This window comes from Balaenoptera borealis (assembly GCF_965194805.1).
Source record: "Balaenoptera borealis genome assembly, chromosome: 12".
Taxonomy (NCBI): Eukaryota; Metazoa; Chordata; class Mammalia; order Artiodactyla; family Balaenopteridae; genus Balaenoptera; species Balaenoptera borealis.
Window position 1 is genome coordinate 44,420,895 of NC_138869.1, and position 25,155 is coordinate 44,446,049.

The 25,155-nt window shown below is 37.3% G+C and overlaps 1 protein-coding gene across 5 annotated transcripts in view; it reads left to right on the plus strand.

Moving 5' to 3' along the window:
* Window positions 1-25,155, plus strand: part of SMARCC1 (SWI/SNF related BAF chromatin remodeling complex subunit C1) — a 190,171-nt gene that overhangs the window by 71,540 nt on the left and 93,476 nt on the right. For all 5 annotated transcript variants that reach the window (XR_014232624.1, XM_082347328.1, XM_082347327.1 and 2 more), the window contains exons 9-15: window positions 1,457-1,582; window positions 3,598-3,719; window positions 6,380-6,504; window positions 10,423-10,482; window positions 18,239-18,276; window positions 21,038-21,159; window positions 24,044-24,115. Coding sequence is in view for 4 of the 5 variants with exons in the window: in XM_082347328.1 (XP_082203454.1) it covers window positions 1,457-1,582; window positions 3,598-3,719; window positions 6,380-6,504; window positions 10,423-10,482; window positions 18,239-18,276; window positions 21,038-21,159; window positions 24,044-24,115 (665 nt within the window). In the remaining variant the exon portion in view is untranslated. The remainder of the gene's footprint in view (window positions 1-1,456; window positions 1,583-3,597; window positions 3,720-6,379; window positions 6,505-10,422; window positions 10,483-18,238; window positions 18,277-21,037; window positions 21,160-24,043; window positions 24,116-25,155) is intronic.

Here is a 25,155-nt window from a genome sequence, read left to right on the forward strand (position 1 = left end):
GGGGGGAGCAGTGGGGAGCTTAGATTGACAAAATATTTTTATTGGCAAGTCCATATAGTCTCTTAGTGATTGCCATGTTGTAGGTTTTTACTTCTTGAAGACTTCATAGCTGTAGTTGCTGCTCTCTTTTGCTCTCTTTGCTCTCATGTTAGTATTTTAATGATTCTTGACTGGGCATGTTAATTGCAACACACACACACACTGCAACACACACACACACCACCCATGACTGAACAGCAGTCCCACACAGCAAAGAAGTCTAGTCCCCAATTCCAATTGTGCTCTCTTTGAGAAATACTGTTGAATAAATAGAAGTATTATATAGGCTAGGCCTGTGGTTTAAATATCTATATATATCTGTATCTACATGTGTATCTGTATAACATCCAGAGAACCCTTCCTTTTATTCTTAGAAACGTTAACAAAAAAAAAACCAAAAATGAAAGAAGTGGCCATGTAAAGTACTGGAAAGAACCCCAAATCTGACTCTCACTTCTCCACCCTGTCCCAACTTTGGCTGTCCCTGAAAGGCCTCTTTAGAGCACCATGTGTACTTGACAGGGCTGGGCAACATGTCAGTAAATGTCCTCTTTCATCATTTCTTAGAATGTTATTGAATGTATAAACCTAGAGACATTCCTTATGCCTAAAGCAATGATTTACTTTGGCTTTTTGCCTTTGAATGTTTCTGTCACTGATTTTTGTGAAGATGAAGATGCCACAATTAGTGAAATAAGCCAAATAGAGAAATACAAGTACTGCATGGTACCACTTATATGTGGAATCTTAAAGAAAAAAAAAGTCAAACTCCTAGAAACTGTAGAAAAGTGGTTGCCAGGGATTGGGGGGTAGGAGAAATAGGAAGCGGTTGGTAAAAGGGTACCAATTTTCAGCTATAAGATAAATTAGGTCTGAGGAGCTAATGTCAAATGTGACAAAAGTTGATAACACTGTACTGTAAAGTTGAAATTTGCTAAGAGAGTAGACTTAAGTGTTCTCATGTGCACGCGCATGCACACGCACGCAAGATAAATATGTGAGGGGATGGATGTATTAACTCGCTGGGGGGGGCGGTGAATCCTTTCACAATGTTTATGTATATCAAATCACAACGTACACCTTAAATATCTTACAGTTTTATTTTTCACTTACACCTAAATAAAGCTGAAATAAAGAAAAAAGATGACATGATTATCAAATTTCAGGGTCTTGGTTATCAAAGCCTCAGTCTACACAAAACCAGTCATGCTTTTTTACTGTTTACTCAGTAAAAGACATGGAATAAAAATTAAAATCGTTAAGTTGCCACTCATATGTCACTAATAGTCATATTTTTAAACTGTTCTATGCAGTTGAGGCTTGGAGTGTAATAAATCAGCTACTTTCATTTTGAATACTTTAAAAACTGTAGTGATTTATTATTTATGTAGATATTCATGCTTTGATGTGATTTTAGGTTCATGCAAAATGGATTTTGGACACTGATGTTTTCAATGAATGGATGAATGAGGAGGATTATGAGGTGGATGAGAACAGGAAGCCCGTGAGTTTTCGTCAGCGAATTTCAACAAAGAATGAAGAGGTATTTGGTTTGACACCATTTTTCTCACTTAGTGTTTTCTTCTTTCTTGGCCTGAATGTTATCAAATCTTCATTAATAAACTCTCAGCCATCAAGTGTATATAAAAGTTACGAAATGGCCATAACAACCATCTCAGGAGCTGGCATCCCCCAAAAAGGGGCATGAGAATCTCAGAGGGTCATTAAGATTTAAAGTGGCCCATGCAGTGTGCAAGGTAGTACAACTGATTTTGTTCTCTAGATCTGAGTATTAATTTTGTGAACCAAATGTCATTACAGGGTAATTTTAACTCTTTTTTCATTGGGGACACTTAAGATTTTTGCTTTTTGGTTTGTATTTTAGTTTTTGAAAAAAATCTTTGAGACATATACTTTTAACCAATAATTTAGAAAGTGTAGTTCTTTCATACCTATTTTCAGCCCCGAGACTTTCTTACAAAAGTCTGTCACACACCATATATTCTTTATCTTTAAGAAAAAAATATTTAAAAACTGAGTCTTTTTCATGTCTTTTTATTTTTAGTTCATCCCTATTTGCTTTGGATATTTTTTTTTTTTTTTGCCTGCGTTGGGTCTTCGTTGCTGTGTGTGGGCTTTCTCTCATTGCGGCGAGTGGGGACTATGCTTCATTGCAGTGCACAGGCTTCTCATTGTGGTGGCTTCTCTTGTTGCAGAGCACAGGCTCTAGGTGCGCTGGCTTCAGTAGTTGCAGCACACGGGCTCAGTAGTTGCGGCTCGCGGGCTGTAGAGTGCAGGCTCAGTAGTTGTGGCACACGAGCTTAATTGCTCCGCGGCATGTGGGACCTGGACCAGGCCTTGAACTCGTGTCCCTTGCATTGGCAGGCGGATTCTTAACCACGGCGCCACCAGGGAAGTCCCAATCATTAATGTTTTTTTTCTTTTAATAATATGTCTGGTTTTTTTTTGTTTGTTTGTTTTTTAATTTATTATTTATTTATTTATTTATGGCTGTGTTGGGTCTTCGTTTCTGTGCGAGGGCTTTCTCTAGTTGCAGCAAGTGGGGGCCACTCTTCATCGCGGTGCGCGGGCCTCTCACTATTGAGGCCTCTCTTGTTGCGGAGCACAGGCTCCAGACCCGCAGGCTCAGTAATTATGGCTCACGGGCCCAGTTGCTCCGCGGCATGTGGGATCTTCCCAGACCAGGTCTCGAACCCGTGTCCCCTGCATTGGCAGGCAGATTCTCAACCACTGCGCCACCAGGGAAGCCCCCCAATCATTAATGTTTAATTGATGTTTTAATCTCTGACTCGTTTTTCAACTTCAGGTGCAATACTTTGGATCATTTTAGGTGTATTTTCTTTATTATGGTCTGTTTTATTAAATTGGTATTAAATTTATTATCTACAGGCTGACTTTTGTATATTGATGTATGGCCTGCAACTATGCTGAGCTCGTTTATTAGCTCTAATAGTTTTTTTTGTGGATTCCTTGGGATTATCCATTTATAAGATCATGTCATCTGCAAATAGGGATAGTTTACGCCTGTGGGTTGACTTTTAAATCATAAATTGCAATCTTGTAAAATTTTACCTCTTTTGAGTCATTTTCTCTTATATTCCTTTTAATGATGAACTAGGAGTAGTTTCTGGTACATTTTCACAAGATCATTCAGCCAGTCTTTGTATTTCATTAATTTAATAGCATGTGTTTCATATTTTTCCAGTGGTTATTGAAAATGCTTTTCCCACCTGGGAACACAGAATTTGAACAGGAACAGTTTTTAGTTGTGAGGGGTTTGGGCATGTCTGTTTTATAGCATAGTTTGTATACCTGTGGGATGGTTCTAATATACCCATTGATGGTGCATCACTTGGAAGGTCAGGGAAAGTCTCCTGACTGCTTATGGTCCAGGATGCTTAATGTTGTGCCTTTCATTTCCTCTGAGCCATTGTGTTTGGTATTATCTTTGTGAAAACTCACCTTTGGACAAGGGTTTGTAGAAACTGAGGAGTCAGCAAAGCTAGCTGATATTTACTTCCATTTACTTCTTCCTAGCCAGTCAGAAGTCCAGAGAGAAGAGATAGAAAAGCATCAGCTAATGCTCGAAAGAGGAAACATTCACCTTCCCCTCCACCTCCCACACCGACAGAATCCCGGAAGAAGAGTGGGAAGAAAGGGTAAGAACTGCAACATGATTCAGAAGGCACTGAAACAGACTAAAGAACTTTGCAGATTTTTACATTTACATTGGATGTTTGTCTTACTTTGACTTGGTTGGAAGTCTTTGCTTTGATAGCTCATCTTGTTATGGGATGTTATCTGATGGGCATCTTATGTCATTTTTATACATTTCTATCTCCGAATAGAACGTTTTTTCTGTATCAATGTATGTATTGAGAAGTGTGACTGGTAAGGAATTTAAGAAATTATATTCACCAGAGTTACTGTCTTTCTCCAGTTTTACCACCTGTCCCATACATGATCCAAATGACTTATAGAGGAGTTGAACCTCTGTCTGCTCCATATTCTGCAAATTGCAGCAGTGTAGTGCCTTATTCAGTAAGTCACATTTGTACTTAGTGAATCTTGCTTGAGTGGAGATTTTGGTTTCTATTGAATAGGTTGTTGTGGGGATTAAGTGAGACTTTAAAGACCTTGCACAGTGCCTGGCCTGAAGTAGATACTTCTAAATGGTAGACAATACATAATAATTTTATGATTATGTACTAAGTAGATAATTTCAGGGTTGTCTAGCTCAAAACATATTTTAGACTTTTTTTTTTTTTGATGTGGACCATTTTTAACATCTTTATTGAATTTGTTACAATATTGCTTCTGTTTTATGTCTTTGGTTTTTTTGGGGGGGAGGCATGTGGGATCCTAGCTCCCCTACTAGGGATCGAACCCACACTCCCTGCATTGGAAGGCGAAGTCTTAACCACTGGACCACCAGGAAAGTCCCTCAAAATACATTTTAAGCAGTTTTTCAGAGGTTATAGTTTCGTTTTAGAAAATGACAGTTTGCAAAATTTATTCTTTTCATGTGGTAGTAAATTTCTCGATTTTCTGACTGTTATCAAGTAGATCTTTACAGTGCAGTCATCTTCTCTCTATCAGCTTCCTTTTGTGACTTTCTTCTCTCGCCAAATTTGCCTTTTGTTGCCCAGAACATGCCTTGAATCACGTTTTTTCTTGAAGGTTAAGGTTACTTGAAGCATTCTTAACCATGCGTAGAAGCTTTTAGGGAAGTTAAGAAACTCTTATTTAGTTTTATAAATAATATTAATGAGTCAGTTACAGTTATAAAAAGATTTTTGTTATTTTATCAAGTCACATGTACTGTGACATAAAAATTAAAACAACAAAATAGGTTTTTCTTGGGGATTATTGAGGGTAACCTTATCTCTTAAACTTGTATTCTGAAACTTACTGTTGATGTTTAGAGATTTCAGAGCTACCTGAGATCCTTGTAAAGAATATCATAACTTTTCCAAATGTTTCCGGGCCTGAAATAGATGTGCTACTCTCCCCTTTATGGGCTAAGATGGACTGCCAGGACATGAGTTGTCCCAGAACCAAAATGTGATGTCTGGGATGCTCGCATTGGTGGCATTTAGCCTCTACTCTGAGTATAAACCCCACCAAATTTAGTTTCCCAAAATAAATGTATGCGCGTCCTTTAATTGAATGCATCTGCCTTCTAATGAGCAGGACTTTGCTCATTTAAGTCTCCCCTTAGAATAGTCTATTTAACTAAAACATCTTGAAACCTGTTTTCCTAACGTTTGTTTTATTCATCTTCCTGCATCTTTTCTTCATTTTGAAGTATTTTACCTCCTTGCCACCTTTAGTTTCATAGGCTTAAAAAAAATTGTCATGTAATTTTTATTAAACAAATTTTTTTACTTTGTATACCTTATTCTAACCTATGCCAACATGTTGTCCCTCTAAAAAGAGAACTTGGAGCATTCTCTCAGCAGTGTGAGGACTCAGCAAGCTCTTCCTCCATTCTGCCTTCCTTGTCGGTGTATTCTAGATTGCTACCCCAAAACGGGAAATTTTTTTTCTTGAGCTTTTATGCTTTTACTCATCATCCTGAAACACTGCCAACGTTTTAGTAAATTGTTACAGTTCTCTTTCTCTGAATTGTATTTTTGTGGTCCTTGTATTCATTTCTTTGTATTGGTACACATCACATTATACGAGGTAGTTAATGATTTCTGTCTTGTATTCCCTGTAATTCCTCAAGGTAAGGAGTCATTCCATTCTTGTTTGAACTTTAATATGCTTTCTGGCATGTGTTAGTTTTAAAAATAAATGTTGATTTGATTGAATTGGTGGTGAAAGAACAATGGCAATTTTTACAAAATACAAAAGTTAGTACCGTCCTAAGTGATTTTACTTTGCAGTTCCTGATGTTTGGATGATACAAAGAGCCAGGAAAATACGGAAAACCACAAAAAACCAAAAAGCAGTTATTTGTATGTATCTTTGAGAAAATTTCTTATGTAAGTGATTCTTTATGATCTGAGATAAAATATGTGCTGTATTTCCGTAGCAGATATTTTTTTTATTACACTAAGCACCTTTTAGGATACTGTCTGCAAATTTGTATTGCAGAATTTCTGTGGTCATTTCTTGTGCCCTATAAGTTTTCTTTTCCTTTTGACTGGTTAGATGTAATTTGGGGAATGTATCTAATTTTTTTGATTTCTGTTTGTCCTTTAAGTGATTCTGAGCGTAGATTCTCTAACAGTGTAGTTAAAGCCTCTGAAATTGTTTGCTGTAAGTAGCTATCGTCAGTCTTGTTTGTGATTATGTATCTTTTATGTTTTAGCCAAGCTAGTCTTTATGGGAAGCGGAGAAGTCAGAAAGAGGAAGATGAGCAAGAAGATCTTACCAAGGACATGGAAGACCCAACACCTGTACCCAACATAGAGGAGGTGGTTCTTCCAAAAAATGGTTTGTATCCTTCTGCCTAGACTATGAGAGTGTTAGATGTGATTTAATTATTCTCAGCGGTGCCATGGGATGATTCACTTCTTGCTCTGTGTCTCCAGTTCTTAACTTTCAAATATTAATAGATTCCCCTTTTAAGGTTAACGTATGTGAAATTCCCTCTTTTCCTGTCTTTTGGTATACTTTTGCTATTTATCGGGAAAACACACTGTGATCAAAAAGTTCTCGAAATTTAGTAATGCTTTAAAGTTAATGGTTTTAAAATCCCAACAGAATCAATATACATATGAAAAAATGGAGTACGTATCTATGTACAATTTAACCTAATTAAATCAGTTATTGGGAGGCAGATGTTAGACGTTTTTAACTGTGATTGTGGATTTGTCTGTTTGTCCCTTTATTCCTGTTAAATTTTTTTCTTCCTGTATTTTCTTGTACTTTGAAGCTCTGCTGTTTAAGGGCATATACATCTAGATCATCGTGTTCTTCTGATGAATTGAGGCTTGTATCATGTCTCTAGGTGCCATAATAGTGCTTGTCTTGAAATCTAAGTTCTCTGATAATAATAAAGCCTCATCTCACCACATTCTTTTCATTAAATTTCTATGTTTTATTAGTCCCCACTGTACTTAAGACTTCAGCAGTCCTATAAATTTTTTCTTACATTTTATGTTTTCAATTTGTACCTCTCTGGCATTCTTTTACTTTCACCTTAATTATGTAAAGCATTGCTTTTAAACATCAATTTGTGGAGACTTAGTTCTTTCCCCCAATGTACACATTTTCTGTTTTTAATTGGAGTATGTATGTAGTCCACTTAAATGTAACATAATTATCTATATGTTTGGGTTTAAGTCTACAATCATGCTTTTTTCCCATTTGTCCCTCTCATTTCCTCTTTAGCTTTTAATGTTCTATTCTAGCCCCTCTATTTTCTTTTCTTTTCGAACTTATATGGTTTCTTTTATATATAGCATAGTTTTGTTTTTTTGGGGTTTTTTTGGCCATGCAGCATGGCATGTGGGATCCCAGTTCGCCAACCAGGGATCGAACCCATGCCCCCTGCTTTGGAAGAGCAGTCTTAACCACTGGACTGCCAGGGAAGTCCCTATATATAGCATAGTTTTAAACTTCACAGAGTGTAAAAGTCACCATTTTAAAGTGTATTTTAATCACTCCAATGGTTTTTAGTAAACTCACTATGTTGTGCAGTCATCACCACTGTCTTAATTCCAGATGTTTTCATCCCTGTGAAAAGAAACCCTATACTTATTAGGAGTTAGTCCAAATTATTCCCTTTCCCCATGTGTTGGCAACCACTATTCTACTTCCTGTCTGTATGGATTTTCTTATTCTCTATTTGCTTTTTAGCTATATTTTTCTTAGTGGTTGCTCTAAGGATTACAGTATATAATATATCCTTAATTTATCAAATCGATTTAGAATCATTGTTGTCTAGTTGAGATAAAAATGTATGAAATTTACCATAATATAATTTAACCTATGCCCTCTCCTGTCTTGTAATGTTTTCATGTATTTTACTTTGATGTGTGTTGTAATCCCTACATTTTTCTTTTTTGTTCTTTTTTAAGTAGTCATTTGTATTTTTAAGAAATGAAAAATATAGTCATCTATAATGTTAACATGAGTTTCTAAAAATCACTGTGTTATACAAAATTGGGCAATAAAAACCACACAAATATATTTTAAAGATCATATAGAAGAGAAAATTCACAAAGGCAATCAAAAGAATAATTTTAAATAAAAACTATGAAGGTGGTGATAGTCCTAAGAGATAACCATCTAAAACTGGGAAGCTATAATAATTAATGTAGTATGGTTTAGACACAAAAATGCCTGCATTCATCAGTGGAATAGAATGGCCAATTCAGGGACTTCTCTGGTGATCCAGTGGTAAAGAATCCACCTTCCAATGCAGGGGGCACGGGTTCTACCCCTTGTTGGGGAACTAAGATCCCACATGCTGCGGGGCAACTGAGCCCATGCACCTCAACTAGAGAGCCCCAGTGCTGCAAACTACAGAGCCCATGCGTCCTGGAGCTTAAGCACAACTACAGAGTCCACGCACCCTGGAGCCAGCACGCCACAACTAGAGAGAAGCCCTCGTGCCGCAACAAAGAGCCTTTGCACCCGCAATGAAAGATCCTGCATGCCGCAACAAAGACCCAACGCAGCCAAAAAAAGAAAAAATAGAATGGGCAATTCAAATGTAGATCCATATTTGTGAATAAATTAAAATTATTATGAATTTAGCAACACAAATAAATGGGAAAAGATCAAACTGTTCCACACGTCCTGTAAATTTTAGTATTCTTCATATATAAGAATTTAAACTTCAGGTGGATTAAAGTGCTCAATTTAAAAACAAAACTGTAGAGACTTCCCTGGTTGCGCAGTGGTTAAGAATCCACCTGCCAATGCAGGGGACACGGGTTTGAGCCCTGGTCCGGGAAGATCCCACATGCCGCGGAGCAGCTAAGCCCGTGTGCCACAACTACTGAGCCTGCACTCTAGAGCCTGTGAGCCACAACTACTGAGCCTGCGTGCCACAACGGCTGAAGCCTGCGTGCCTAGAGCCTGTGCTCTGCAACAAGAGAAGCCACTGCAATGAGAAGCCCGCACACTGCAACGAAGAGTAGCCCCCACTCGCCGCAATTAGAGAAAGCCCACGCGCAGCAACGAAGACCCAGCCTGGCCCCCAACACAGCCAAAAAATAAATTAATTAATTAATTTAAAAAAATAAAATAAAAACAAAACTGTAAAAGTAAATTTCCAAATACTAATGTACTTTAAACAAGTGTTAGTCTTAGAGAAAATATTCATTACCCATTTAACAAACAGAGAATTAAAACCCTAAATATGTATAAAGATTCTTAAACCTTACAGAATAAAGGACAAAGTATTATGTACTGGTAATTAAAAAGCCTAGGATCAAAAAATGTATGAAAAGATGCTTAATCTCATATAACCAAGGATATGTAAATCATTAAAGTAACTTTTCATCCATGTGATTTTCAAAACTTAGAAAGTAGATGATTCCCAAAGTACAACTGTTTTGAGGAAGTGAGTACTCTCAGATGCTATTGATGGAAGTATAAATTGGTGAAGGCACTTAACACAATTTGGCTGTATCTATTAAATTTTAAAAACTGTACAATAACAGTTTTAATTTCATAATCCATATTAAGTAATTACATGCATGCATAAAGATAAGTATAAAAGAATGTTGATTACACAGTAATGAAAAATTGAAAATAAAGTTTCCATTGATATAGGGCTAGTTACCTCATGATCCACTCATGGACACAGAGTGTCTATTAAAAATGAAAGAGACGTAACTAAAAATACATGGAAAGATCACACAGGTGCACTGTTACAAAAGTAGAAAACTAAGTACAAAAGTAGAAAAGTAGAGTACTAAGGAAATAAACACAGTATGATAACTTTATATCTGTAAGATTTAAAAACCCTCAGAATGTTTTGAAGTCTACATAGATGTATAAAAGGTATTGGTTCTCCCTCAATTTGTCTGTCTTAATGAATGGCACAGAAATGGGAATCCACAAGTGCAAAAAAAAACACAAAAAATACTTTTGGTAAAGGGGTTGAAAGGTTCTTTTCAGGGTTTACTCTCTGTATTTCTGTATTATTTGCTTTTATGATGAAAAAGATTGCTGCTTGTTTAATTAATTACAGAATATTGTCTGTTACATTAAGTGTTAATGTTTCTCAGCTGGGCTTGCGGTTTTTACATGAAGGTGAGTAGGTTTTGCGCAAAGGTAAGTACTGAATGATGGTGGAGATGCAGTGAGAGTCGTGTAATTTTTAATCTCTATTCTGTTTTCTTAAAAACAAGTAGAACTTTCCCCCTAAAACATAATTTTTTTTTTTCTTTCTAGTAAACCCAAAGAAAGATAGTGAAAATACACCTGTTAAAGGAGGAACTGTAGCAGATCTAGGTAAAAATCAGAAAATCTATACAGTTTTGTCTCTTGAATATGTCAGCTCCCTTGATAATCCTTTCTTTACTGAGAGATTTCAGTTGCTATGCTTTCTAGCACAGATATTATCTATGGCTATGTTAGTACCATTGTTGTTTAGTTTGCTGCCATATTAGGAAATTTAATTTCTTATGATCCATTCTCTCCATTCTTACTGATCTGCCTCTCTCAGAGCGTAATGTTTTCCTGCAGACTAGCAAAGGTGGTAATATTATATCTAAATCAGAATATCTGAGTTTTAAAGAAACAGTTATAATTAGAGCACTTTTTATAACCTGCCTGAAGTATTTGTTTCACAACGTGTGCAGATTGATTTTGTGTCTTCAGAACAAAAATCTGTTGACTGTTAATACTTTGTAAGCAAACAGAAACTTTCCTTGGGACTTCCCTAATGGTCTAGTGGTTAAGACTCTGCTGTGCTCCCAATGCAGGGGGCCTGGGTTTGATCCCTGGTCAGGGAACTAGTTCCCACATGCATGCCGCAACTAAGTGTTCGCATACTGCAGCTAAGAGCCCACATGCCACAACTAAGACCCGGTGCAGCCAAATAAATAAATATTTTAAAAAAGAGAAAATTTCCTTAACAGGATAAAATGAGAGTCACATCATCCTTTTACTCTATTTTCCAGTTATAGAGTACACTTTCACAAGTAAGGTCTAATTCTTGGATGTGCTTTGAGGGTAGTCACTTGTTCCAGTTTTTAAAAGTAAGGATAGTTTTAAACATCTTTGTTCCTGAAAGTTATATATATAATGATCTCACTTACTTTCTTCATTTGTAAAAATCAAAGGGGATCCTCGTGTTTTCAGTATATATTAAATTTATGAATTGATGGGATTTTAGACCTAATAGGGATTTTCAAGATCTCCTTATGTGGAAAATGAGACTTGTATTTCACTATGTCCTAGTCAAGTGAATTCTGTATTTCAGATAAACTGCTGTGATTCTTTTTTTTTTTTTTCTGCTCTGATTCTTGATGGCAGACATGAGTGGGTGTTTGGGAGAGTTTGTCTACTTCATTTCACTAAATACATCCTGCTTTTTCTGGCATAAAGCCTGTCATTGTACATCAGTGGATGATTCTATTTTTGGTTATGTTGAAAGTAAAGCAGAAAATTGTCTTGATGACAGTTTATATAAAGGTGTTATTAGGTCAACAAAATAAACAATAAAAAGAGATACTGTCAAAATCCTATCGTAATTGTTTTTAACATTATTAATAGAATATGGATCTTTAATAACTAGTAGTAATTTTCATTTTCCATAAGTTTATATCACCTATTCTACAGCCATCACTTACCCACTGAATCAAAGGCCAAGAAAGCAAAAACTAACTATAAACAGTCTTTTGTTTTATATTCTTAATAATGTGAAAGGTAAAATATTGTTAAGACTTGAATACTCTTCACTGGGACAATTTGTTAAATAGAATGATAGTTTAAAGTTATATCCCGAAAAAGAATAATTCTGTAGTTTTAAGGGAGTGGACAATTGTCTTTTTAAAAGTGATGTGACTATTAGAGTATTTTTGTCTTAGATTTTATCAGAGGAGTCAAATTGAAGCCAATTTTAGGAAAAGGATGGGGTTCCAACTGGATTAAAAGTTTTAGTGCTGGGTATAGGAGATCTTCCCGTTGTATTTGTGAACAAGTTGAGGTCTCAATCAGGAGTGCTGTGGCTGTGGATGCTGCTGACCATAGCTGGAGAGTTTGGCTCTTTGCAATTTGAAATTGTTGTCCTGGCCTTTCATCCAGGGACCAACAGGCTTCCCATGTATCATGTAAGCATCTGACTTTCTGCGTTGGCTATAACCTGAACCATGCCAACGGTGACTGATCCATCAACTGAGAATTATTGTTCAGAGTTGTTTGTTTTTTTAACTGATCCATATTTTGCCTTATATGCCACTGAGCCAAGTATACCCAGTCATTTCTTTCTTTTGTGAGATCTCTGGAAGGTCAAGATTCAGGGGCTGAGATGAGAGTGTATTTGCCCACATCTAGAAGGAGGAAGAGAACATTTATTGAGTATTACCATCTAGGAGTCAGTATGAAGGGTGCCCCTCCTACTTTTGTATTATCAGAAGTCTATTTCCATTGGGTACCAAACTCCTTCAGGGATGAAAATCTGTTAAACTAAAATGAAATAGTATAATTTGACCAGAGAGAGTGCAATCATTATATTGTACTACCACCATTTAGTGAGAAGTTGATTATCCTTTGGTTTACTAAGACCCAAAGGACAAAAGTTCATTTTTGACGGCCTTACCCAGAATTCTTTCTGTTAGTCACTTCCTAAGAAAAAAATAGTCCCTCTGCAGAGTTGGATGACTCATTGTTGGTAGTGCTGTAACTTACCGCACGTCTGCTTTTAGCGGATGTTTGTCTCTAACTTACAAATCAAGGAACAGTGTCCATCTTTATGTTATGTGAGTACCTGTCAGGTGTCATTCTACCTGTTTGCGTTTCTCCATAAAACCGTGTTAGCCCCGATTCACTGATTAGGAAATAGAGACTGGAGGGTTTCAGTAACATTCCTAAGTGTACAGCTATTAAGTGAGAGAGCACAGATTCAGATCTAGGACTGTCTATCTGTAGTGCTAATGCTTTGTATCATTGCACTCTGCTCTTGTGTCCCGCTCATTTCTCTCAGCTTCTATTCATGCTTATAGTTTTGTGAAGTCATGGGGTACATCCGCACCTGAGGTTCTTTGATTTGGCTTCTTCCTCTCTGTGGAATGCTTGCTTTGTCCTTCTCTCAGGTTGCAGCTTAAATGTCACCTTTTCAGAGAGGCTTCCCTCTATATTTGCTGTGAAGGGTCCACCCACCCAATTCCTCTCTGAAATATATTATTTTGTTTTTAGACTCTGTATAGCAGTTTTTTTTTTTTTAACATCTTTATTGGAGTATAATTGCTTTACAATGGTGTGTTAGCTTCTGCCTCGTAACAAAGTGAATCAGCTATACATACACACACATCCCCATATCCCCTCCCTCTTGCGTCTCCCACCCTCCCCATCCCACCACTCCAGGCGGTCACAAAGCACCAAGCTGATCTCCCTGTGCCATGCAGCCGCCCCCCACCAGCTATCTGTTTTACATTTGGTAGTGTATATATGTCCATGCCACTCTCCCACCTCGTCTAAGCCGACCCATCCCCCTCCCCATATCCCCAAGTCCACTCTCTAGTACGTCTGCGTCTCCATTCCCGTCTTGCCCCCAGGCTCTTCATGACCACCCTTTTTCCCTTTCTTAGATTACATACAAATGTGTTAGCACATGCCATTTGTTTTGCTCTCTCTGACTTACTTCACTCTGTATGACAGACTCCAGGCCCATCCATCTCACCACAAACAACTCAATTTCGTGTCTTTTTATGGCCGAGCAATAATCTACGGTATATATGTGCCACATCCCCTCCATCCATTCATCTGTCGATGGACACCCGGTTGCCTCCATGTCCTGGCTACCGTAAATAGAGCTGCAGTGAACACTGTGGTACACGGCTCCCTTTGAACCATGGTTTTCTCAGGGTATATGCCCAGTAGTGGGACCGCTGGGTCATATGGTAGCTCTATTTTTAGTTTTTTAAGGAACCTCCATACTGTTCTCCATAGTGGCTGCACCAATTTACATTCCCACCAACAGTGCAAGAGGGTTCCCTTTTCTCCACACCCTCTCCGGTATTCATTGTTGGTAGATTTTTTGATGATGACCACTCTGACAGTTGTGAGATGGTATCTCATTGTAGTTTTGATTTGCATTTCTCTAATGATTAATGATGTTGAGCATTCTTTCATGTGTTTGTTGGCAATCTGCATATCTTCTTTGGAGAAATGTCTACCCAGGTCTTCTGTCCATTTTTGGATTGGGTTTGCCTTTTTGATATTGAGCTGCATGAGCTGCTTGTAAATTTCAGAGATTAATCCTTTGTCAGTTGCTTCATTTGCAAATATTTTCTCCCATTTTGAGGGTTGCCTTTTTGTCCTGTCTATGGTTTCCTTTGCTGTGCAAAAGCTTCTAAGCTTCATTAGGTCCCATTTGTTTATTTTTGTTTTTATTTCTGTCTCTCTAGGAGGTGGGTCAAAAAGGATCCAGCTGTGATCCATGTCACGGAGTGTTCCGCCTATGCCTTCCTCCAAGAGTTTAACAGTGTCTGGCCTTACATTTAGGTCTTCAATCCATTCTGAGTTTATTTTTGTGTATGGTGTTAGGGAGTGTTCCAATTTAATTCCTCCACGTGTAGCTGTCCAGTTTTCCCAGCACCACTCACTGAAGAGGCTGTCTTTTCGCCACTGTACACTCCCGCTTCCTTTATCAAAGATAAGGTGACCATATGTGCGTGGCTTTACCTCTGGGCCCTCCATCCTGCTCCACCGATCTACACCTCTGTCTTTGTGCCACCACCACACTGCCTCGACCACCGTAGCTCTGCAGCACAGTCTGAAGTCAGGGAGCCCGACTCCCCCAGCTCCGCCTTTCTTTCTCAAGATTGCTTTGGCTATTCGGGGTCTCCTGTGCCTCCATACAAACCGTGAGATCCTTTGCTCCAGTTCTGTGAAAAACGCCAGTGGTAGTTTGATAGGTACTGCACTGAATCTGTAGATTGCCCTGGGCAGTATATTCACCCTCACAATGTTGATTCTTCCAATCCAAGAACATGGTATATCTCTCCATCTACCTGCATCATCTCCAGTTTCTCTCATCAGTGTCCCATAATTTTCTGCATACAGGTCCTTCGTCTCCCAAGGTAGGCTTACTCCCAGATATATCATTCTTTTTGTTGCAATGGTAAATGGGAGTGTTTTCTCAATTTCACCTTCAGATTACCCATCATTAGTGTATAGGAATGCAAGAGACTTTTGTGCATCAATTCTGCATCCTGCTACTTTACCAAATTCACCGATCAGCTCCAGTAGTTTTCTGGTAGCATCTCCAGGATTCTCTATGTATAGTATCATGTCATCTGCAAACAGCGACAGCTTCACTTCTTCTTTTCAAACTTGGATTCCTTTTATTTCTTTTTCTTCTCTGATTGCTGTGGCTAAAACCTCCAAAACTATGTTGACTAATAGTGGTGAGAGTGGGCAGCCTTGTCTTGTTCCTGATCTTAGTGGAAATGGTTTCAGTTTTTCACCATTGAGGACGTTGTTGGCTGTGGGTTTGTCACACATGGCCTTTATTATGTTGAGGTAGGTTCCCTCTATGCCCACTTTCTGGAGAGGTTCTATCCTAAATGGGTGTTGAAATTTGTCAAAAGCTTTTTCTGCATCTATTGAGATGATCATATGGTTTTTATTCTTCAGTTTGTTAATATGGTGTATCACATTGATTGATTTGCGTATATTGAAGAATCCTTGCATTCCTGGGATAAACCCCACCTGATCATGGTGTATGATCCTTTTAATGTGCTGTTGGATTCTGTTTGCCAGTATTTTGTTGAGGATTTTTGCATCTATGTTCATCAGTGATATTGGCCTGTAGTTTTCTTTCTTTGTGACATCCTTGTCTGGTTTTGGTATCAGGGTGATGGTGGCCTCGTAGAATGAGCTCAGGAGTGTTCCTCCCTCTGTGTATAGCAGTTTTCAACATTTGATATCTTTTTGTTTGTTTATTTTCTCTTCCATCTCCTGCCACTCTTAACTGGAATATAAACTCCATAAAGACAGGGACTTTTTCTTGTTCATCATTGTGTCTTTAGCATTTTTTTAAAAAATAAATTTATTTGTTTATTTTATTTTATTTATTTTTGGCTGCACTGGGTCTTCATTGCTGCACGCGGGCTTTTCTCTAGTTGCAGCGAGCAGGGGCTACTCTTTGTTGTGGTGTGCGGGCTTATTGCTGTGGCTTCTCTTGTTGCGGAGCATGGGCTATAGGTGCATGGGCTTCAGTAGTTGTGGCACACGGGCTCAGTAGTTGTGGCTCGCAGGCTGTAGAGCGCAGGCTCAGTAGTTGTGACGCACGGGCTTAGTTGCTCTGCGACATGTGGGATCTTCCTGGACCAGGGCTCAGACCCATGTCTTCTGCATTGGCAGGCAGATTCTTAACCACTGGACCACCAGGGAAGCCCGTGTCCTTAGCACTTGGACGGTGGCTGGTGCATAAAATTTAGTTAAATGTTTGAAGGCTGGTTCCTTATAACCTGTTAAAATACTACTCATCTTCTTATATCCTCTAAAGTAGGGGTTGGCAAACTTTTCTAAAAAGGGCCAGATAGTAAATATTTTAGGCATTTTGGGCTATAAGGTCTAAGTTACAGCTAGTCAGCTTTGCCGTTGTAATGCAGATACAGCCATTCATAATATATAAACAAATGATCACGGTTTATTCCAATAAAACTTTTATTTACAGACACTGAAATTTGAATTTCAATTAATTTTTGATATGTCATGATATATTTATTCTTCTATTGATTTTCTCTTTAACCATTTAAAAATAAAAAAATCATTCTTCACTTACAGGTGTGATAGGAATCCCCAAGACCATCCCCAGGTTTGGAGATTCTCTAGAAGGACTGATGGAACTCAGCATATAGTTGTACTTATGGCTGACATATATCACAGCAACATAGGAAGCATAAACAGATCATAAGGGGAAATAACACAGGCAGAGTCTGGGTGCAGGCTTCCTTACGCTCTCTCCCTTACGTGAGGGATCGCACAGAGTGCGCTCTTCCCACAGCAACACACATGCAGTGTTTCCACCTAGGGAAGCTTGTTTGAGATCAGTGTTTCTACTGGTAATGTAGGGTACCCTCTGCCTAACACATACCAGAATTTCAGGCTGCAGAAGTTTATCATAAGCTGTGTTGTGCACAGTCTAGGCACAGCGAACCACCCTTCTTATCAGTTAACTGTTGACTAGGAACACACTAAGAGTCAATTTCCCAGATTCCATACAAAAACAGGCAGTGGGCCTGATTTAGCTTGTAGGCTATAGATCCTGACCCCTGTCTAAGCAGTTTATTTAGTGCTTTTCAAATAGCAGATTCTTGGAAATATTTGTTTGAAGGAATAATGGAAAAAAATGGCTTCCTTGTGTTCTCTTTAAACTTTACAGTGCCTTAGTCACTGCCAAGGGTCATAATAATTATATAAAAAATAAAATGTTACAGGAACTCAACCATGTAATTATTTGTGCTGTAACCTCTTACCTTTTCCACCGTGGAACTTTTACTTTTCACTATGGAAGTCAGCTGCCTAGTTTAAATTATACATGGATTTGCCTTTGTTCTTTTGCAAGACTAACATTTAGGTCCTGTAGTCCCCTATCCTCAGAAGGTATTAACACTCTTGGCAGGACTTTGTCTGTAGGGATTGATTATCACCTCCTTCTTTACTCCTCATTCTTTACTCATTTCCTCTGGGATCCGAAATGTCATTACTTTGTTTCACTAAACCTCTGGAGGCAAGAGCCCAAACCAAGTTCCTTACCTATTATTAAGTAAGATCATGACTAAGATTGTAGCCCAAGTAGTATTTAATTATAAGTTCCCTATTGTTGGAGAATTTTAATGATTTGTGCTTTGAATTTTTACTCACCTCTATGCTTCTGTGTACAATTCTAATTTACTGAATTATTCAAGGTGAATTAGCTTTAATAATGCTGTTTCTTTCCTTTTCTCTGTCCAGTATCATTCCTTAAACCTTAAGGTTTCCAGGTAATCGAGAGAGCATTTACCTGTTAAATGAATTACGTGTTTTGATTTTGCAGATGAGCAGGATGAAGAAACAGTCACAACAGGAGGAAAGGTAATGATTTAGCTAGGCCTGGTGCAACAGTAACTCTAAGGGTCCTGTGTATCAAGCAGTAGAAACACTGATTTGGAAGTTTCCTTAGAAATATTCCATTTTGAGGTCCTTCTGATTTTTTAATTTCTTTTTAACACCCCCCCAAAATAGTGTGTCTTTCTTGACCCACCCCCCAAATTTTATCAAGAGGAATTTGCCATTTTCCCAGGTAGTATTCCTCATATGCTATAGTTTCTGGTTCCATTACTCTCCTGGTTGCAGGTTAATAATCAGAGCTGCACAATATTCCAGATGAGCAAGGGACCGTGCCTTGCTTTGATTTTCTCACTCCCATTTCTATTAGTGCAGCCCCAGCCCACAATTGATGTAGCCTTTGATCATACTCTTCACCTTTTTTGAGCCTTAAAGTCAGCTACTTCCTGTTTCATCAATTTTGCTGCGGAGACATGTCAATAATTAGGCTGTAGGATGGTGTTGGATTTTAGGCAAGGTTTTATTTCTCTTTAAATAAATGGCACCTTGTTTATTCAGGTTGTCATTTCTAACTGTGTTAAGATGTGTAACTAATTCTTAATCTCCTTGAAATAACTTCCTTAATGCTGAAAATGGTTAGTTCTTTTTTTTCTTTTTCAGTGAGTCAGAGAACTTCCCCCATAGTGACACTTATTGTTGTTTTTTACACAGTCATGAAATGAAAATATTCATGACCGGATTTCAAGGAAAAGTATTTCAAGAAACTCTTCTACAGATGGCTCTTCAGCTGAACTGTTCTTATGATTTTTTTCTTTAAAATCAAACTTCTTTATTCAAAGAGCTACTCATAAACATTTATGAATATTACATTTGTAAAAAGATGTCATCTTTTAGAGTAGAAAGTATTGGGTGGCAATAAAGGAGGCCAAAATAGAAAACCAAAGAATTACGCCCCCCCTCCTTTTTTTTTATGCCAAAGGTGGGAGTACTTTTGAAACTATGGACAAGTCTGTTATGTAACGTAAACCTAAGATGGTTAGAGGTGGTTACTCTAACACCAGTCCCATGATGTCATCCTGCTTCTTTCCTCACTGAGATGACTAAACTGTAGACTGTCAGCCTTTATTCATTTCAATACCAGCCTCTCCCTAGTTTTCCTGAATAAAGAAAATTTTCTGAATTGAATCACATTGAATTTGTAGAACCTATGCCACAAAAACAAATTAACCATGAGCATAGATTTTGCTAGCTTCCCTTGTTTGGGAAATAAAATTCCTTACCTTTGTCATCAATATTAACACATTTGTTTCAATATCATTTAAGTAACAACCAGAGTTTCCTTGATGATTTCATGCATTAAATTTTTTTTTTGGTATTCACTGATCGTAAGGAAACTACTGTCTTAAGTTTTTAGCAGTAACTAGATCCTCACCTAAAATAACATAACACAGGAAATTTAGGTTGATTTAAGTTAAAGGTAGAAATTAAACTATGGAACCATTGCAAAAGAATATGATGCAAAATTTGACTGGTTTCTTAACAGAAAAGAATTTTATAAGATTAAAAACAGTAAAAACACCACAGATAAAAGGTTGATAGATAGAACTCTACACAATTTGAAAATATCTGAATGTTAATAAGCTTATTTCCTGTAGTATTCTTTGTAAAAATGTTTAATCTTAAGTTAATTATGAAGAATCATTGTGATAAATAGAGATTGGTAGATGCTCTACAAGCTGTCTGATCTGGATTCTTCAAGAATTTTAATGTCATAAAATCTCCCCCAAAAAGGAGTCAGGGGTTAAAGGAGACATGAATATCATATATAATATGGACTCCTTGATCAGGTTTTGTATTGAGGAGAAAAATCTGTAAAGGACATTTATGGGACACTTGGATCCCCTTGAATATAAAGAGTATGTTAGATAATATTATTTGAAAGTAATTATTACTGGGGGAATTCCCTGGTGGTCCAGTGGTTCGGACTCCGTGCTTTCACTGCTGTGGGCCTCGGTCGGGGAACTAAGATCCCACATGCAGCCAAAGAAAAAAAAGTAATTATTACTGTTTACTGGTAGCATAAAATATGTTCTTGTGTTTTGACCTAAAGCAGTGCTTTTTGAAATTATTGTATTAGCAAAACCAGGTTTTTAGGTGGAATCATTTGCAAAACCTACATAAATGTGATAAAAGTCAGAACCAATTTTCATCAGTAAGAGTGGTTAAGAGTGTAGGCCCTCTAGCTGGACTTTCTGGAGTTTTATCCTGTTTATGTCTTGTTAGCTCTGTGCATCATTTTCTCATCCACAAAAGACATGATAAACAGTACCTGCTGTTATTGTGAGGAATAAGTGAGATATTGCACATATCGCTGTTGGCAGATACTTAGTACTCAGTCTTTGGGATTGGGGAAACCTTATCCTTATGTCTCAGTGTCCTTGTGTTACCTCCTTATAAATAAATTGAGAACTAGTAATTTAGATTTGTGATTCTAGGATTAGGTAAAACTAGACAAATAAGTAGCAGGCTATTGTGGAAAAAGTTTTGGGCTCTCTGAGTTGATTCCCTCATCTGTAAAAAGGAGGAATAAAATACGCTATCTCATCTGGACATCTTGTGAAGGTACCTTAAAAACTGTGAAAGGCTATTTTTACTTGAAATTTGTTCTCCTGGTCCTTGAAATTGGATCAGCTAGCTGCATTTTCTGTAACCTGCTACTAGAAGTTTGAAAGCTCTTCCATATCTCTCTGTAGTTCTCTTTCTCTGAACTTTGGCTTCTTTTCTATAGGAAGATGAAGATCCTGGCAAAGGTGATCAGAGTCGGTCAGTTGACCCTGGTGAAGATAATGTGACAGAGCAGACCAATCACATTATTATTCCTAGCTATGCATCGTGGTTTGATTATAACTGGTGAGTAGGTCGCTTACATCTGTGAACATGGTAATTAGGAGTGGGAAAACTTTCCTTGAAACTATATTGTGCTCACAACTTCCCTGGTGGTGCAGTGGTTAAGGATCCACCTGCCAATGCAGGGGACACGGGTTCGATCCCTGGTCTGGGAAGATCCCACATGCCGTGGAGCAGCTAAGCCCGTGCACCACAACTACTGAGCCTGCGCTCTAGAGCCCACGAGCCACAACTACTGAGCCCACGCGGTGCAGCTACTGAAGCCTGCGTGCCTAGAGCCTGTGCTCCACAAGAGAAGCCACCTCAATGAGAAGCCCGTGCACCACAATGAAGAGTAGCCCCTGCTCTCCACAACTAGAGAAAGCCTGCACGAAGCAACGAAGACCCAGTGCAACCAAAAATAAATAAATAAATTTATTATTTTTTTTTTTAAAAAATTGTGCTCTTCTGCGCAGGTCCCCTCATCAGTAATCACTGTCACACTGGATGAAGGGGGATGGAAAGTTATTTTATTTTAACTTTGGAATGTGTTCTTTTGGTTGTTTTACTTGGGGATAGAAACTATTGTGTTGTAACTTAGGGTTATAAAATTTTGTAAACTTGAACCTGACTCATTTGGAGTCAGTTTTAGTTCAGACAGGCAAATGCTTGAGTATTTAATAATTATAAAATATTGATGTTCATTATATGATTTTTAAACATTATGGAAATATATAAAGAAAAATTCATCTTAGTACCCAATAATGGCTTCATGTTAATCAGAAACAGGAGCCCTTTCTTGTATAAACCGTGGCATGTAAGAGAGTTCAGCAAAACAACCTCTTCAACACCCTCCCTGTCATTTACCACAGCCACTGTGGCACCCTTGGAACATGGCTGGAAATAAATGGAGATGTACATATCTTACCTATTGATTACTTATGAAATGTAACTCTTTCACGTCAGGCTGATTTTTGTTGGACAGTTTTTTATTTTTAAATATATGTACCAGAACTCCAAATAGATGTTAGTTTCTTTAAGGTACTTTCATTGGAAGGCTGTATACTTAGTCTAGTGATGCTGCCCTTACAATCTCGTGGTCCTCTGCTTATATATATATCTCTTTTAAAACCAACTTAAAAGAATAGGGTGGATGGTCCATTTGAGTCATACCTCATTTTTGTCCAAAACCACAAGGTATGGCCTCTACTATTGCGACTTTTCAGCATACTTTTTAAAACTAACTCTGAATGCTGTTCCTCATTGTTTTGAATAAGTAGAAGCTGAAACAGAATAAGATATCGCTTTTCTTTGAAGGTCAGTCTTCATTACATTGATTATTATGTTAAATTACTTTCAAATTTGGAAGTTTCATTATTGTCATTTGTAATTACAGATTAAGATTCAGAATGGCTTGAGAAACTAGCATTTTCCCCTCAAAAAAGGGGAAAGTCATAACAGTACATAGTTTTTTAGGTTTTTATAGGTTACAGAAACACTTCCATTTGCATGATGATCTTTGCATGTCACAAAGTGTGCTGTTAGATGGACAGTAGAGGTATTAGTTATATCCCTATTTTATAGATAAATACAGCCTCGGTTGAAGTGGTGCAAAGTTGCATAGTTGCTAATTGGAAGAACTCAGGTTTTCTGATTCCGAATATCCCACTCCTTCTACTACTTGACTCATTCTCAGAACGTAAGGAATCAGCTGCCAGTACTTCAAACATAGATTTTTGAAAAAGAAAGTGCTTGCGATTAAACATTCTTGTGTGTTTTGTTCTTGGTGAAATTGTTTTTGTGGCCTCTCCCTAACCTGTAACATAACAATGAGAGGTATATTAGGACCAGTTTATAATTAATTGCTTACAGTTATTCTCCTTATAATAAAACTTGGAAATTCATTATACATATATCTATGGAACATAAATTCATCTTAGAAATTATCTTCCTGTAAGTTTCCAGGTGATTCATTTTATTTATAGTATTTGGTAGTATCCAATTCAAACAATTTAAACGTTACCAAATAATGAAAGAGTGAATGCTTTTATTTGTGTTCACAGACTGTTGATTTGCTCTTTCCCATGTAATCTCTGTACGTGTTGCATATCTGGAAAGGCACTGAGAAACTAAAATGTGTCATCAGGAAAAATATTGATTAGCATTAATGTCAAAACCTTTGTGCTAAAGGTACAGTTGGTTTCATTTGTAGAGTGTTTTAGGCCTGATCATTTCACATGGTCTCTACAGTGCTTATCACCTGTAACATTTTATAAAATTATCAGTGCTTTTTATCTGAATGTTAAAAATTAGTTCTGTGATCTTTTTAAAAGCAGTAAATCACTGAACTATTTTTAAAAATTCAGTTAACCACAAAGTTTCTGAATGCTGGATGAAAAGGTGCATTAATGTTGAGCCTAAGAAACCGATTACAGTCAGTTTTGTTGTCTTTTGGTCGATCATTCATTTCACCAATTTGTTGCCATGCCAACTACTATGATTTTTGTCAGCCAATTTCCAAAGAACTTTTCCTAATTTGTGGCTCATCATCTAGTTACGGTGTGTTATGATAAGAACATAAAATCTGAAGCCTTCAGTGTGTTTATAGAACTTTTTGAGTTTGGTTATGGGAATAGAAGAACTACACTAAGTATTGGAGGTGAGAAAGGGAAAGCTTTCTTTAGCTCTATATATTATATATAACTTTATAAATATATATTACATATATTCTTTAATTTTATTATTACATACTGTTAATACATAGGAACTTGTGTAAGCCAGTTAAATTTTGCAAGTAGTGCTCAGTTTTTGGTTTTATCAGTTTCACTTTGAAAATTAAACAAGCTTAGCTCAAATTTCAGGATTTTATTTTTCAAAGAGGACTCCTAATTGTCTTTTTCCCCTTCAGTATTCATGTGATTGAACGGCGTGCTCTTCCTGAGTTTTTCAATGGAAAAAACAAATCCAAGACTCCAGAGATGTGAGTGAAATGTAAAGATGTAATCCTGATACTGTTACATATTTTAGTGGAACCAGTATTAAGAAAAATTAATATTTGGATATGTTTGGCAGGGGCTTCTTAAAGCACCCTTCTGAGTTAATCTTTGCTATTGTCTGAAAGTTTACAAATATGTTACTCTGTTCAGAACAGTGTTCATATCTCAGCTACACATCACTCGTTGCTTCAAAGGAAATTGTTTCAAATTTTTTCTTCCTCAATCTTGAACTGTTGATACATACGCATCAGCTTTTGCAGCTAAAGATTGAATTCAGTAACAGATACTCACTAAACTGAGTTCAGTTTTCTCCCTAACTCACCTTGTGAGTACCTGTTTGTTATTGATTATATATAATCTAGGAGAAAATGAACCTTTATCTTATTTTCCTGATGAATGACTTTTAATTAAAAGAATGCCAAGGGCTTCCATGGCAGTCCAGTGGTTAAGACTCCGTGCTTCTACTGCAGAAGGCACGGGTTTGATTCCTACTCGGGGAACTAAGATCCCACATGCCACGAGTTGTGGCCAAAAAAATTTAAAATAAATAAATAAATAAGAGAATGCCAAGTATGATGATAATAGCTGCATATAAATTGATCTTAATTACATAAAGCATTGTTGTGCTTTTGCATTGGAAGCAGAATTATTAGAAGGAAGAAGTTCATTAGGAAGTATTTTTATCTTTGCCTGGTGACCCTTAATTATAGACTTCCAGAAATCCTTGCCCCCTAAAATAAATCCGTTATCTGTCACACTATAATTACCTTTCCGTGTCTTGTCTTCATAGTGTTAATCTGTTTTCTGTTATACACATGTGACTGCGCAAATAGATGTCTCTTGTTTAAATTGTTTAGGGAAGGATGCTTTTACACACAAATCACATGGGTGTAATACAGAAAATCTAATAATAAATATTTTGTGGTGGTAAATTATCCATGATAGTTTGAGATTCTAAGTTTAGGTGTCAAAGCTAATTTCAGCTTTTCATAACAAAGCTGTAAGGAGTCATTTAAAACCAGAA